Source organism: Pholis gunnellus (genome assembly GCF_910591455.1).
Source record: "Pholis gunnellus genome assembly, chromosome: 7".
Classification (NCBI taxonomy): domain Eukaryota; kingdom Metazoa; phylum Chordata; class Actinopteri; order Perciformes; family Pholidae; genus Pholis; species Pholis gunnellus.
The window spans coordinates 2,275,154-2,289,929 of record NC_136533.1 but is presented as its reverse complement, the minus strand read 5'-3'; the positions used below and the strand labels follow the sequence as shown (position 1 = coordinate 2,289,929).

General features: G+C 45.1%; 2 protein-coding genes across 2 annotated transcripts; both read right to left on the bottom strand.

The window, feature by feature from the left end:
• Nucleotides 1-1,430: 1,430 nt before the first annotated feature.
• LOC306698953 (hyaluronidase PH-20-like) lies at nucleotides 1,431-4,437 on the bottom strand (the record flags this gene model as incomplete). The annotated part of the gene is made up of 3 exons (XM_079163454.1): nucleotides 1,431-1,862; nucleotides 1,950-2,039; nucleotides 3,496-4,437. 3 exons carry the CDS (start codon nucleotides 4,435-4,437, stop codon nucleotides 1,431-1,433), a joined length of 1,464 nt encoding a protein of 487 aa, XP_079019580.1.
• Nucleotides 4,438-7,533: 3,096 nt separating this feature from the next.
• LOC306698489 (hyaluronidase-5-like) lies at nucleotides 7,534-13,584 on the bottom strand. Its single transcript, XM_079162802.1, has 4 exons — nucleotides 13,496-13,584; nucleotides 9,071-10,022; nucleotides 8,411-8,500; nucleotides 7,534-8,323 (listed from the first exon to the last, which is right to left on the bottom strand). Exons 2-4 carry the CDS (start codon nucleotides 10,010-10,012, stop codon nucleotides 7,877-7,879), a joined length of 1,479 nt encoding a protein of 492 aa, XP_079018928.1. The 5' UTR covers nucleotides 10,013-10,022; nucleotides 13,496-13,584; the 3' UTR covers nucleotides 7,534-7,876.
• Nucleotides 13,585-14,776: the final 1,192 nt, after the last annotated feature.

Sequence of the window (14,776 nt, the reverse complement as noted above, 5' to 3'; positions counted from 1 at the left end):
GAGACAGTTTTAGCGGGCTAACTTCTATATAAACGAGACAGACTTACAGCAAGTGGTGGACTCACTGAGGTCAGGTTTTGAAGTAATGACTAAAAAGAGCAGTGGAGTAGAAAAGTGTATAGAGCCAAAATAAATTAGTTAAATTTAACTTAGTGCTTCATCCACACTCTTGTCACAGCAGAGAAAATCACATTGCTATTACCAGTGTAGCATTAAAGAATGCTGTAATTAGTCATTTGTCTTTGGAGCCGCGACAACAATTTACAGCCCCACTGACGTGTTTGTCACCATAACAGCGTCGCCATTTTCTTTTCTACGAGTCAAATTAACGGTCAGAGCTTTCTTTTCTTTTTCTTTTAAATTGTATGGTTTCATTGAATTGCATTACTTATCATAGCCATTTGTATGTCTTTATTTTGTAAAGGCCTACCTGTATTAAGGCAGATCCTAACCCAGCCGCCTCTACAGGAAAGAACTTTGAGTTTAACTCTTTAAAATTGCAAACCCATACTAAAAAGAGTGTATTTCTGGAACTACAAGGTCTATTTGAATAATTTTGATGTTATAACAAAGGTAACACTTGTGAGATTTGTTCAGATGTGTAAATATCAGTGTATATCTTACTGGTTAAGAGTAAATTAAGATGGCATACAGCTCAAATTGAAAAGTTTCAGGTTTGCTTGAAAAAAAACAACATTTGTATTGTTATTATTTCTTTGGAATGATACAGTGGCAAATCTAAAACCTCTCCCAAATCATAGCACAATATGTAAACTGTCTCCGTGCAAAGTTTGACTTTGATAAAGTGAAGCAGAACAAAGTTAGAGAGGTTTTAGTACTGAGAGGTCAGGCGAGGTCACCCAAATTGTCATTTTGGAACCAGCTGTTCCTTTGTAGTTTTCTAGACTATATAACTGTATATTTCACTTGTTTTATCACTAATAGTGTTCAATCTATCCAAATACAGCAGTTTGGCTTCATTTTAAGAGCCATAATCCTCTCTGAGCACTGTTTTGTGTCTGTGATCCATGGAGTTTTCTCGTCCTTCGACGCGTCAGAGTCTATAGAATTGAGCTGGGACAACGTGGGATTGATTGACAGAATCGTTTGCCAGTCAGAATCAAAACCACGCCATCTCTCGCGAAGAGTAAAATCCGATACGCCGAAAGTGAAATCGTCCCCCCTCGTAACCTTGGCTTACATGATATTGTTGCCCAGACCTTTGTCTTTAACTGGTATATAACATGTGTGTAACATTCATTATGAAAAGTGAATTGTACGACACGCTGTACATTAAACTTAATCCGTAAAACCTAGAAGAGTTAAGTCATGTCAGTTTTAATGAAGCACATTTTAGATACAAACTAGATATTAAAAACAGTGGGATTGTTCTCGTCCTGAGTCACAAGTATCAGATTTGTGCCATTAACTTATGTCCTCACCACGACATACTTCAGACTGAGCACCATCGTCAGCAGCAGGAGGGGGCGTGGCCTGTGAGCGCCTCCATTGGTCTCGAGGATGTCGTTGAACTTCATTAATGAACGACACGCCGTCCCGCTGTAGCACATGCAGTCGAAGTTGCGGTCAAATTCGTTGACGTCATCCTGCGAGAGGCCGCCACACACGGTGAGCGGGCCCCCGCGGCGGCTCCCGTGCCGGCCCCCACGGAGGCGCTGACGCTTGATGCGGTAACGCCGCGGGTCGAGGTGGAGGTAGACGTCGTCGTCCCAGCGCTTCCTCACACAGCGACCTCGGCCCTGGCAGAGCGCCTCGCTGCAGTGTCGCGTTGATGTGGAGACGTTCAAGATGTACGGGTTCATGACCTGCTCCAGGTGGCGTCGAGCGTCAAAGCAGGAGTCCTACAGGGGATTTCAGATATAAAGTCAGTTAGCGGATGTCAAGTTACGTTGAAAAGACATGAGCACCGGAGTGATGCCACTTTCTACCTTCGTCTCAGGGACGTCCATGTCTCCCCAGGAAACGACGCCGGCAGCGCCGAGAGCAGCCGCTTCTCCGATGGTGTTCACGAGATCATACTGCAAAAAATATATAAGAGACGGACATCCAATCAGAGAAAAGCAGGAGATGGTGCTTCCACACGGTTGTGTTGACCGATAAACCGCAAAATCAAAAGAAACCGACCTAAGAAAACTACAATTTTAACAATAATGGCCGAATTCTGGATAACAATCTTCAGTGTTTCTCTCGTGAAGCTGTACTTTGTTTCTCACACTGTATTAAGAGCACACTAAGGGCCTGTGTACATGTAGCGTCTTCATCGCAGTCTTACACGGACTACGGACATCAGGAAGTAAAAAGTAAAACCTCAATGACCACCGACCGGTTCGGTCTGCAATGGATCAGGGATTTGGTCTTTCTGAACTTCCCGATGGCCAGTCAGACCCTGATGAAGTGACTTTTCATTGTATTGGTTAAAGTAGATAAAAATCCACTGATAGATGGATCAAAGGTAATTTGTTTAAAATCTCTATGTTGTAAAGTGTGTTTGTACTCAGTTTAACTTGCGGTAATGTCACAGCTCTGCCCCTTCTCTCCTGTCTCTTTTATTTCTCACTCACCTATTAGCTCATTCAGTGCACCTGTCACCCTCCCTCATCATCAGCCACTCCCTTCACCTGCCCCTGTTCACTAATCGAGCACTCCCTCCTCATCAGCACAACTCCCCTCACCTGCCTCTATCTAGAGACTATATAAACTCCTGCCTCTCAGTCACTCCTTGCCAGATCATTGCCATGTCTACCCGCCCGTTTGGCTAGTCCAGTTCCCGGTTTCCCAGTCTGCCTGCCTTTGCCTCGTCCTGCCGGATTTCCAGTTCTGGCAGATGGGGCAACAGATGACTTCAGCTCCCCGTGTCCGGTCAGCGGTTCGGCTGACTCCAGCTGTCGCCGCCAAGCCGCAGCGACCTCCAGTTCCTGCCGCCGCAGTTCCGGCCGCCGCCTCCGAGCCGTTTCCAGTTCCGGACCCAGCTGGGCCACCATCTGAATCCTGTTCCCCGGAGCCCCGTCTCCGAGAGTCTGAGTGCAGACCCCCTGATTCCCAGTCATTAGAATTCCATCACCCCAAGCTCCAGTCTCTAGAGTTCCGTCCCCCCGAGCTCCAGTCTCTAGAGTCCTGTTGTCTGTTTCCCCAGTCCGGTTCCCCTGAGCTTTTGGATCCGGACGTCACTCCTCCGGACCCCCTCCACCCACCCGGCTGTGGACTCTCGACCTCGGAGTTCCCCGGTTTCCCAGTCTGCTGGCCTTGCCTCGTCCTGCCGGATTTCCCCCCTCATCTCTTGGGACATCCTTGGATTCCCTGTTGTGTTCCGGTAACGATTCATATCCCATTAAAAACCCGTTTCTCACTGCATCTGACTTTATCTGCTTTTGAGTCCTCCACCACACCCCGTGACAGGTAAAGCTAGTTTCACCAGTCAGGACACCTGCCAGCCAATCAGAGGTCAGTATTGAACATGTAAAAGGTGAGTCTGACCTCGGACATGTAGTCATCCGTACTGTCCTTGTAGACGGGGCGGATGTAGGCGTAGACGGGGATGGAGTAGGAGCGGTTGGGGAGCGCCGACACCCTCATGGCCTCGTGGATCCGATGCCGGACGAACTGCCGTGCCTGCTGGGAATCCCTGAGCAACAGCTCCAGGTAGATGGACGGAAAGAGCGCCGTGGACTCCGCCCAGAGCCACTCCAGTTCGTCGTTCCTGTCCTTCTCGACGGCAGGACACTCTCCGGTGTAGCCCGCCATGTCCTGGTTGTAGTCGTAGTTGTAGCAGTCGGGGTACAGGTAGTAGCCCCAGAGCCTGTTGGGCCTCAGCTTCTTGCCGATGCGGATGGATCGGATGAAGTACCTCTTGGCAGCGCGTTCAAACGAGATCTTCGCCTGGTCCTCCGCTTCCTTTTCGGTCAGAGACGGGTTCGTCGTCTGGGCCACCTCGATGGAAATCTGTCTGTAGATGTCTTTGCTGCCCCAGTTTCGAACCCACTGCGGCCTCCACTCCTCAAAGTCGAGCACGGCGAGGCCCGGCCGGTTGCCGGTGATGTAGTACTTGATGTCCTCCTCGGCGAGCTCGTGATGCTCCTGCAGGTCAACCAGCTGCGGCACGCCTTCTTCGTACATCTCGCCGGTGTCTTCGTCCACGTAGGGGAAGATGCCGAAGCGGTCGGTGTAGAATATGGAGATGCTCTGGTTGGTCGCCGTCTTCAGCGTGCTGCTGACGAAGTGGAAGTGGGAGAGGTCGAGCGGCATGCCGAAGCGACTCTGGCAGAGCTCCGTCGGGGCGTTCCACATGGACAGGAAAGGGTGTCCGCCACGGAGCGGAGGGTCCGTACTCGGTAGGGCCCGACCGGAGCACAGCAGGGCCAACGCAGTGACCAAGATGGAGGAGAAACGTTTGTCATCGAGCAGCTGGAGTTGATTCATTTTGAAACGCCTGTGAGCGAAAGGAAACAGAAAATGAGGTCGGAATGAGTTCCAAAAACACTTCAATTAATCTAGTTTTGCTCAAAGGTGAACAACTGTATTTGTATTGTTTCGGTGCATAAATGATTTTCCCCCAGCCCAAAACTAAATAGATTTTTTCCATAAAGGTCAAGAAGAAGTGGTGTCCCTGCTCTACAACTCACCTGGTTCAACAACAGGACACAGAGCAATACAAAGGTCACAGCTCAAAGGAAAGCAGCAGGGCCTCATAATGGATCTGTATTTTTACAAAAAATACTTTTTAAATGTTGCATTCTGACATCACAGCAAGTAGAATTTGTTGATTTAAAAAAAACAAAAAAAACACACATCAACCTCAGATCTCCATTTACGCCAGAAAAAGTGACCCTGAGTGATCGTCTGAAGCTATTCACATCATGCATGAGTTTATGAAGAACAGAGACTGAAGGTTTCACGATTAAAAAAAAAAAAAAGAAACTTCCATTTATTCTAAGAATCTCTGAAGAAAGTCAAGGATTCTCTCGAGCTCTCAGAGATGGTTTGATTTAAAACTGAAATACAAAAAGGTCACCAACCACCAACTTCTCAAGCGCGAGATTTAAATTGGCAATTTTTACGACATTATATTGAAATAAGGTTGTTTTTTAAATAAACATTGTAAGTGGGTCCAAGTTTATTTCCCGATGAAGAGATTGATTTTTCAAATCATCCATCAGTGTTTGTCAGCTGATCGTAATATCTATCTATATCTATATCTATTTTTTGATTAGAACAATGTGTCCTTGATTCCTGGTACCTTTTCATTTTTTTGGAAATCTGTCTGTTGCCCTAGTGTGTGTGTGTGTGTGTGTGTGTGTGTGTGTGTGTGTGTGTGTGTGTGTGTGTGTGTGTGTGTGTGTGTGTGTGTGTGTGCGTACTGTGTGTGCGCGTACTGATGCAGCTCACCTGGGAAAGACGCACCGGGAGAGATGTGGAGTTCCTGCACAAGTGAACTTGTTGTTGATTTGTTGTTTTGAAACATGCAAGAATGTGTAGCTTTTTGTCTCCAGATGAAGTTAGATTGTAAGTTCGAGGCTTCGTTTTATGTTTGTTATCCACCAACGTGACCACGCCCAGTGAGCATTGTTCCGTTGAAAAGACGTTCAGAAGTTGTTCAACAGTGAAAGATTTTTTTTCGCCGACTATTTATAGACGTTGATTGAACGTTCACGCTGAGACCAGATTTCAACGGGATTTGCAACACTAACATGTTTCGTCTACATTGTGCTAATAAACATATATCATCATGTTAGAGGCTTACTAAGAAACCACAATCACATTCATCAGTTGAAAGCCAGAATTGGAAATCCCGTTGAGATCAGGTCTAAACGTGAACGTTTAATCGTCTTCAAATAGTCGCGAAAAAACGTTCACTTTTGAACCACTTTTAACCGTCTTTTCAACGTCACCGTGTTTTAAACGTCGTAATGCTCACAGATCAATATGTAGCAATTAAATACTTAATCTTAGTAACACATCATCAGTTTCCACTTACAAAGTGACACAGGCAACAATTCATTTGTATTTATTAAGCAACAATATAAATATAACAATGTTCTTTATATATAATCTCCTTTTCAGAAGGTCTGACATATTTTCAAGGTGGACATCTGTAAATAAAACCAGTATTAGAAAAACATTTTCACAATTTTAAACGGGTCCTCTAGAACTGACTCAGGGAACAATAATGACTTAAAGGTGGCACTGTTTTTTAAATAATGTAAGTGTATTGATTAGGTTCATATTTGTAAACTCTTAGTGCATCATTAGTATTAGGTTCAGTGTTTTCCTGTCTTCTGTGTGTTTAGTATCTGTGGTTCAGTCGACAGATCTTCATAAAATCAGTGAGTGTGCAGTGTGGAGGGACGGAGCTCTGACTCCCCCGACAGGACCAAAACCTGCAGCTCAACACTGTTTCCACTATTTAGAGCAACTGCAAACTGCAATACTGTAAATGCTGCTGGTTTCCTCTCCAGATCCTCCTCCTCTGTCTGTGGTCGGGCTGCTCTGCCCTCTAGTGGTCGTCTGTCTGTACTGCACGTCCACCGTCCTGATGGTGTCTATTTACTGTAGCAGGAAGAGAGGTAAACACACACACACACACACACACACACACACAAACCCCTCAGTGCGCCCCCTATTGAACAAATATGTGATGTATTAGAATTTAATTGATCTGTTCTTCTGCTAAGTAACAAGAGAACGGCTGAAAATAAAATCCAAATGCCTTCATATCATTAGAATAATTATGCTTTAAAATTGTTGCTTCTCAATTTAAAAGTCAACTTTATTATATTAGGATTATTAGCATAGTATTTTTCTCTCATTTCACCCCCAAAGCCAGGCTTTCTTACTTCAGTGCACTTACTGCATTGTAACAGTGGGAAACGTCAGCAGGACGTTACTGCCCTGCTTCAAATAAATTAGAACCAAATGTCGCTCTGTTTGGCAGCCATCATTCAAACCGTGTCACGTTTAGGGGAAGAAAATGTCCAGAAACACTTTTTGGTAGAAGTGAGTGCAGCCACACAAAAAGTCCAAATCCTGAACTCCCTCCGTGTTTCTGAACCCCGTCCACAGGAAATAAACCGGCCGTGGAGATGCAGCACGGAGCTGAAGGCGGTCAGAGAGCGGCTGAAGAGCTCGGTTATGTCACCGAGCATTATTTCTGAACTGACGAGGATGCATTTGTTGTTTCATATCAGACACTTTATATGAACTGAAGTGTCTTCAGGCTCATGCTTCACTGGGCTTTGAGCCAAATGCTAACAATTTACAGCCCCGCTGACGTCTATGTCACCATAACAGCCATCGCCATGTTTTGCCTTTCACAGTTCTCACCATCTTAGGTTAGCATGCCAATTTACACGAACAAGGTCAGAGCTTTTTCCTGTATTTATTTTAAGTTTTATGGTTTCATTGTATTGCATTACGTATCATAGCCGTTTGTTTGTCTTTATTTTGTAAAGGCCGACCTGTATTAAGCCAGATCATAACCCAGCCGCTTCTACAGGAAAGAACTTTGAGTTTAAGTCAAGTCAGTTTATTTATAAAGCACAAGAATTACAAGACAATCTTAATGGTCGCACTATACAAAATCTCACGGTGTTGAAAGCTCAGGAACAAGCTAGTAAGCGATCCTTGAGTTGTCGTGTCATGTTAAATAATCATGCAAATGTGTTCAATGGAATATTTCGGCGCCAAAACCCAATGTGAAGACCCATTCATAATTTTAATTGTTCTCATGTGAATATTCCAAAAGAAAGTTCTGTGAATATAAGTTTTGCATTTAAGAGTCATTGAGTTTCACCACTGACAGAAATATAAAACAAACTAGATATTCAAAGCATTGGGGTTGTATCAGATTTGTGCCATTAACTTATGTCCTCATCACGACATACTTCAGACTGAGCGCCATCGTCAGCAGCGGGAGGGGGCGTGGCCTGTGAGCGCCTCCATTTTTCTCCGTGATGACGGCCCCGGGGATGTCGTTGAACATCATTAATGAACGACACGGCGTCCCGCTGTAGCACATGCAGTCGAAGTTGCGGTCGAAATCGTTGACGTCGTCCTGCGAGAGGCCGCCGCGCACGGCGAGCGGGCCCCCGCGGCGGCTCCCGTGCCGGTCCCCGAGGAGGCGCTGACGCTCGATGCGGTAACGCCGCGGGTCGAGGTGGAGGTAGACGTCGTCGTCCCAGCGCTTCCTCACGCAGCGACCTCGGCCCTGGCAGAGCGCCTCGCTGCAGAGTCGCGTCGACGTGGAGACGTTCAAGATGTACGGGTTCATGACCTGCTCCAGGTGGCGTCGAGCGTCAAAGCAGGAGTCCTACAGGGGATTTCAGATATGAAGTCAGTTAGCGGATGTCAAGTTACGTTGAAAAGACATGAGCACCGGAGTGATGCCACTTTCTACCTCCGTCTCGGGGACGTCCATGTCTCCCCAGGAAACGACGCCGGCAGCGCCGAGAGCAGCCGCTTCTCCGATGGTGTTCACGAGATCATACTGCAAAAAATATATAAGAGACGGGCATCCAATCAGAGACAAGCAGGAGATGGTGCTTCCACACGGTTGTGTTGACCGATAAACCGCAAAATCAAAAGAAACCGACCTAAGAAAACTACAATTTTAACAATAATGGCCGAATTCTGGATAACAATCTTCAGTGTTTCTCTCGTGAAGCTGTACTTTGTTTCTCACACTGTATTAAGAGCACACTAAGGGCCTGTGTACATGTAGCGTCTTCATCGCAGTCTTACACGGACTACGGACATCAGGAAGTGAAAAGTAAAACCTCAATGACCACCGACCGGTTCGGTCTGCAATGGATCAGGGATTTGGTCTTTCTGAACTTCCCGTTGGCCAGTCAGCCCCTGATGAAGTGACTTTTCATTGTATTGGTTAAAGTAGTTAAAAATCCACTGATAGATGGATCAAAGGTAATTTGGTTTAAAATCTCTATGTTGTAAAGTGTGTTTGTACTCAGTTTAACTTGCGGTAAAGCTAGTTTCACCAGTCAGGACACCTGCCAGCCAATCAGAGGTCAGTATTGAACATGTAAAAGGTGAGTCTGACCTCGGACATGTAGTCATCCGTACTGTCCTTGTAGACGGGGCGGATGTAGGCGTAGACGGGGATGGAGTAGGAGTGGTTGGGGAGCGCCGACACCCTCATGGCCTCGTGGATCCGATGCCGGACGAACTGCCGTGCCTGCTGGGAATCCCTGAGCAACAGCTCCAGGTAGATGGACGGAAAGAGCGCCGTGGACTCCGCCCAGAGCCACTGCAGTTCGTCGTTCCTGTCCTTCTCGATGGCAGGACACTCTCCGGTGTAGCCCGCCATGTCCTGGTTGTAGTCGTAGTTGTAGCAGTCGGGGTACAGGTAGTAGCCCCAGAGCCTGTTGGGCCTCAGCTTCTTGCCGATGCGGATGGATCGGATGAAGTACCTCTTGGCAGCGCGTTCAAACGAGATCTTCGCCTGGTCCTCCGCTTCCTTTTCGGTCAGAGACGGGTTCTTCGTCTGGGCCACGTCGATGGAAATCTGTCTGTAGATGTCTTTGCTGCCCCAGTTTCGAACCCACTGCGGCCTCCACTCCTCAAAGTCGAGCACGGCGAGGCCCGGCCGGTTGCCGGTGATGTAGTACTCGATGTCCTCCTCGGCGAGCTCATGATGCTCCTGCAGGTCAACCAGCTGCGGCACGCCCTCGTCGTACATCTCGCCGGTGTCTTCGTCCACGTAGGGGAAGATGCCGAAGCGGTCGGTGTAGAATATGGAGATGCTCTGGTTGGTCGCCGTCTTCAGCGTGCTGCTGACGAAGTGGAAGTGGGAGAGGTCGAGCGGCATGCCGAAGCGACTCTGGCAGAGCTCCGTCGGGGCGTTCCACATGAACAGGAAAGGGTGTCCGCCACGGAGCGGAGGGTCCGTACTCGGTAGGGCCCGACCGGAGCACAGCAGGGCCAACGCAGTGACCAAGATGGAGGAGAAACGTTTGTCATCGAGCAGCTGGAGTTGATTCATTTTGAAACGCCTGTGAGCGAAAGGAAACAGAAAATGAGGTCGGAATGAGTTCCAAAAACACTTCAATTAATCTAGTTTTGTACAAATTCCCCTTCAAATCTCTCATTGATGTTTTCCATAAAGGTCAAGAAGAAGTGGTGTCCCTGCTCTACAACAGGACAATACAAAGGTCACAGTTCACAGGAAAGCAGCAGGGCCTCATCATGGATCTGTAATTTTTCTTTTTAAAGTCGCATTCTGACATCAAGCAAGTAGAAGTTGTTGCTTTAAACCTCAGATCTCCATTTACACCAGAAAAAGTGACCCTGAGTGATCGTCTGAAGCTATTCACATCTTACATGAGTTTATGAAGAACAGAGAGACAGACGGTCACCATCAACCAACTTCTCAAGCGCTAGATTTAAATTGGCAATTTTTACTATACATTTAAAATAAGGTTCTTCTTTTTAAATAAATAATTTTTAAGTGTCTCCAAGTTTATTTCCTGATGAAGAGATCGATTTTTCAAATCATCCATCAGTGTTTGTCAGCTGATCAGATATCAGCCATCTTGCTGCAATTATGTTGATTAGAACAACGCGTCTTTGAGTACCTTTAATTATTTAGGTAGTGTTTAGTTTGGTAGATCTGTGTGTGTGTGTGTGGGGGGGGCGATGTGGAGAAAAGTACCTCTTGGCAGCGCGTTGTTCCCGGTCTTCCTCTTCGTGTTCTGTCAGTAACGCGTTCTTCTTCTCTGTCTCTCGATCTATTTTGTTGCCCCGGTGTGTGTGTGTGTGCGCGCGCGCGCGCGCGTGCGTGTGTGTGTGAGTGACTCGTCACTGATGCAGCTCACCTGGGAAAGACACACCGGGAGAGATGTGGCGTTCCTGCACAGGTGAACGTGTTGTTGATTTGTGCTTTTTGTCTCCAGATCGTATGTTCGAGGCTTCGTTTTATGTTAGTTTCACACCGAAGTGACGTTATTCAGTCGCTGCATCTCGACTTTCGCAATAACTTAATAATAATATTTAACTTAATCAAAAAGAGGAAGAGACCTTCAAACAAAGTAATGTATTCCATTCGTTGTAAAGTATAGCTCACATGATAATCTGTTCATTGTGTTCTCCTGAGGATGACTGTGCGTCACACGTTGTTGGGGAAAATCTAAATGCCTAATGATAAGGCTTAAAAAGCTTGGTTTCCTTATGTGTCCTTGTTGTGTGAACTGCCTCACCACAGTTGTTTAGTCTATGCGAAAGAACACTCAGCAGCATGTCCTGGATTGAAATGATAATAAGGACTGTGGGAGCGTTAAGATGGGTACAGAGCTATGTTATGAGAACTTAACCTCCTGACTATGAGAATGTGACCTTTGTGCCAGAACAAATGCTCAGGTAAAGTTGCAGACATCTACTTGGACTACACGGCGTGGACGCCATTTTGTGTGTGTGTTATGCTTTCGTGACATGTTGCCTGTGACACTGTATTGTTTACTTGGTATAAATATCCGAGGCTCAGAGTCAGACCTCTGAGCAGCCTTGATCCATGTATACTGTATGTGAATCAACTCTGTCTCCTTCTTGCAAGAATAAATGGCCAACTGATTAATGATTTTCCATCGGTCTTGCGTGAATTTTTCTAACACGCGTGAATCAGAAATGGTAACTTCAACAAAATCCTTTGGAAAAGTTCAATATTGGGCAAAAAAGATTTCATCATCTTAAAGTGATATTTCAAGTGTTTTTAAAGTGTGTTGGTGTGAGGTTCTTCTCCATAGTCAGTGTTCTACAGTAGATGACTTTATGGAAAAACAGACAGAGAACCAGCACAGGAGCAAAGCAATGTACTGCTGAGGACGTATTTTAAGACTCCTAAAAGAATCTATATGTGTGTAAGTTGAAGCTATATTTAGAATATTTTTGCAGTCAGACAGACCTTTCTGCTGAGGAACTGAGGCTTTTACTTCTGCTCTCTTCAAAGACGCCAGACTCCATTCACAATAACTTATTTCACCTCACAGAACACAGGAGATGCTGCTCTACCGCTGTCTCTAGTTTAGTTATTCTGTGAATTTTGGTGAATCCCAACTCGCCCTTTGAAACACCAAAGACACAAACTAATAAGCCCACCGAGGCGGCAATAGACCAGCAACTTCCTGTTCTGAGAGGTTAAAGGACTGTTTTTGTCGATGGAGTCTCGTGCCGCAGTAACTCTCATCTCAGGATGAAATCCCACTTGTGCCCTCGTCTAATCCAAATAATTAATAAACAATAATACATTTTTAAAAAAATATATTTCAGGTTAAAGGAAAAGTATGAACATGTATATGTTTACATTTATTTGATCTTATATAAATTATTTAATGACCATACTTATTTATTGATGAATTCCGTTTTCTACGTGTTGACTATTGTTTGGCGTAGATCGCTCTTCGTTGCCCACATGCTGTATATCTTTTGTTTTCAGCCCAGCAGATGAAAGGAACCTTCAGTACAAGTTAAAACACGGAGTTGGAAAGTTTGTCATCGCACAGCTGTGATTGATTTATGGTTTTTAATACCCTGAAGACAAAGTACTAACTCAGTAATTGTTGAAGTATGAAATCTCAGCAGCTTCAGTTATTATCTCTGTTCTCAGTTCAAACCAGAGTGAAACGTCAACAGCACCAACCTGAAGACCCTCGAGTTCCCCTGAGAGGAAGAGTTCCACATTTGTGGGGGAAATTTGCTTTCCTGCCTAGAGTTGCATAAGAAGACCGATACCAAAAAAACATGAGTTTCCATCTTCTCATCAATCTCTTGACAAGAAGGCGAATAAATACATTTTTAAAAATGTTCAACTTTTCCTTTTACTTGACGGAGGCAGGCCTTCAGAATCACATCTTTAAATAAAAATATAAAACAAAAAAATCTATATTCACATCAACGTAATATTCCATATTCATCATCAGCCAACGTCTGTGCTGACATTGACGTATCCATGATGCGTGTTTGACATGTGTCTGATAATAATAAGGAAGCGTCAAACTGAAAGCAGACACTTTACAGACGCTGTAGATTTACTTCTAATTATAGTCGTCTGCAGTCTAAAGTCCTATCGTTGAGGAAACCGCCTCTCATCTACACTTATGAGCCTTTACACGAGTTTATCTGTTCAACTGTCTGTACAGATGTGTTGTTTATATTGTCAGTGACCTGCTGCATGGACTTGGACTTGTAAAACACAGTTTTCACTCTTAAAACCATTGACTGACAGTTTTACACACTCTGCCCAATGTTAGCTTCAGTATCTTCACGAGGTTGCAGGAGAGTACAGCCTGGCAGTTTAATGATTCTCATAAAAAGTTAAATTATAACCTCTGTTTGTGTTCCAGGTAAAAAACAACAACGACACAGCTGCTGGTGAACTCGACCCCGGTAATGTTCGGGTTCGGAAAAACACCAATAAACCTTTGAACCCAAATGAGACACTTTAAAATGAGATGTCATTATCGAAGCAACCGACCTGGTTTGGGGATCCAACTTCTTTCCGTCCAGAGTGCGCACTCGGTGAGCCGTTTAATTATCACCTGTTAGTTATAGGTGCTAACCTCGCTCTCCTCTGGGAGTCTAAATAGCTCCTCTTTAAATAAGCTGTTGCAGGAGCTTCAATTACAGGCAGAACACTTGTGGAAACTTGTCAGCGCAGAACAGGCCCGAGGGTGCTCTTGCTTGTTTTTTTATTAGGATGTTCTGATGTGTTCCAGGCTCAGGACGAGCTCCCTCCTTCCCCGCCCCGGAGGAAGATGTCTGAGGAAGCTCCGGGATGAGGACAATGTGTGGACCGCTCACCTCCGAGGCCTCTGACGGGACACGCAAAGAATGCAGTGAGAGTTTCCTAACTTGGTCAGCTGTGGCTGGAAATGTACTGAGCTGAAGGAAATCTACCCAGTTTCCTCATCAGGGTGATGAAGCTCGATGGAATCCATCACAGATCAAAACTCCTGCTCAAAGTTAAAACCCACTGATTTTCAGTTGGAGATTTACACAAAATCAATAATTATGATAAACACAAGTCATTATTAGGAGTCATTATTCTTTTCTGTTTAGACTGTTTAAATGGGGAGCAACACACATTCAAACACAACGTAAAAATAGTACAGTATAATCTTTTGGATGTTGGAGTGTGGCTTTTCTGTTGTGTGAGCAGAAATGAAAAGAGATGTGTCCTAAACTAACAGACCTTGTGGGTTTTTAGTCATAGATCGATTACTGAGCCCTGGCCTTCAGCTCTACAAAATGTCTCTCAAAAACACAAAGTAACCAGGAAGAGATGACAAAGAGACTCAAACAACTAAGATATACTCAAAACAGCTGCAAAGAGACACAGACATTCAAGCTGACTTCAAAGAGAAACAGACTGACCACAAAGAGACACAAAACAACCTCAAAGAGACACAAAACAACCACAAAGTATTCACAAAGAGACACAAAACAACCACAAAGAGACACAGAACAACCTCAAAGAGACACAAAAAAACCACAAAGTATTCACAAAGAGACACAAAACAACCACAACGAGACACAGAATAACCACCAAGAGACACAGAACAACCACAAAGAGACACAGAACAACCACAAAGAGACACAGAACAACCACAAAGTATTCACAAAGAGACACAAAACAACCACAACGAGACACAGAACAACCACAAAGACACAAAACAACCACAAAAAGATGCAACATGGCTGTAGCTGGAGGGTCTCTCGAGTCATGGTTGCATCATCTCTTCCATTGTTGTGTTTG

What these genes read in the sequence shown, in the direction of transcription:
- LOC306698489 (XM_079162802.1), bottom strand. Translation starts at nt 10,012, where the DNA reads ATGAATCAACTCCAGCTGCTCGATGACAAACGTTTCTCCTCCATCTTG. An exon ending in CGGATGACTACATGTCCGAG is followed by an intron (nt 8,501 to 9,070) that starts GTCAGACTCACC and finishes TATTTTTTGCAG; the next exon opens with TATGATCTCGTGAACACCAT. An exon ending in TGGACGTCCCCGAGACGGAG is followed by an intron (nt 8,324 to 8,410) that starts GTAGAAAGTGGC and finishes AATCCCCTGTAG; the next exon opens with GACTCCTGCTTTGACGCTCG.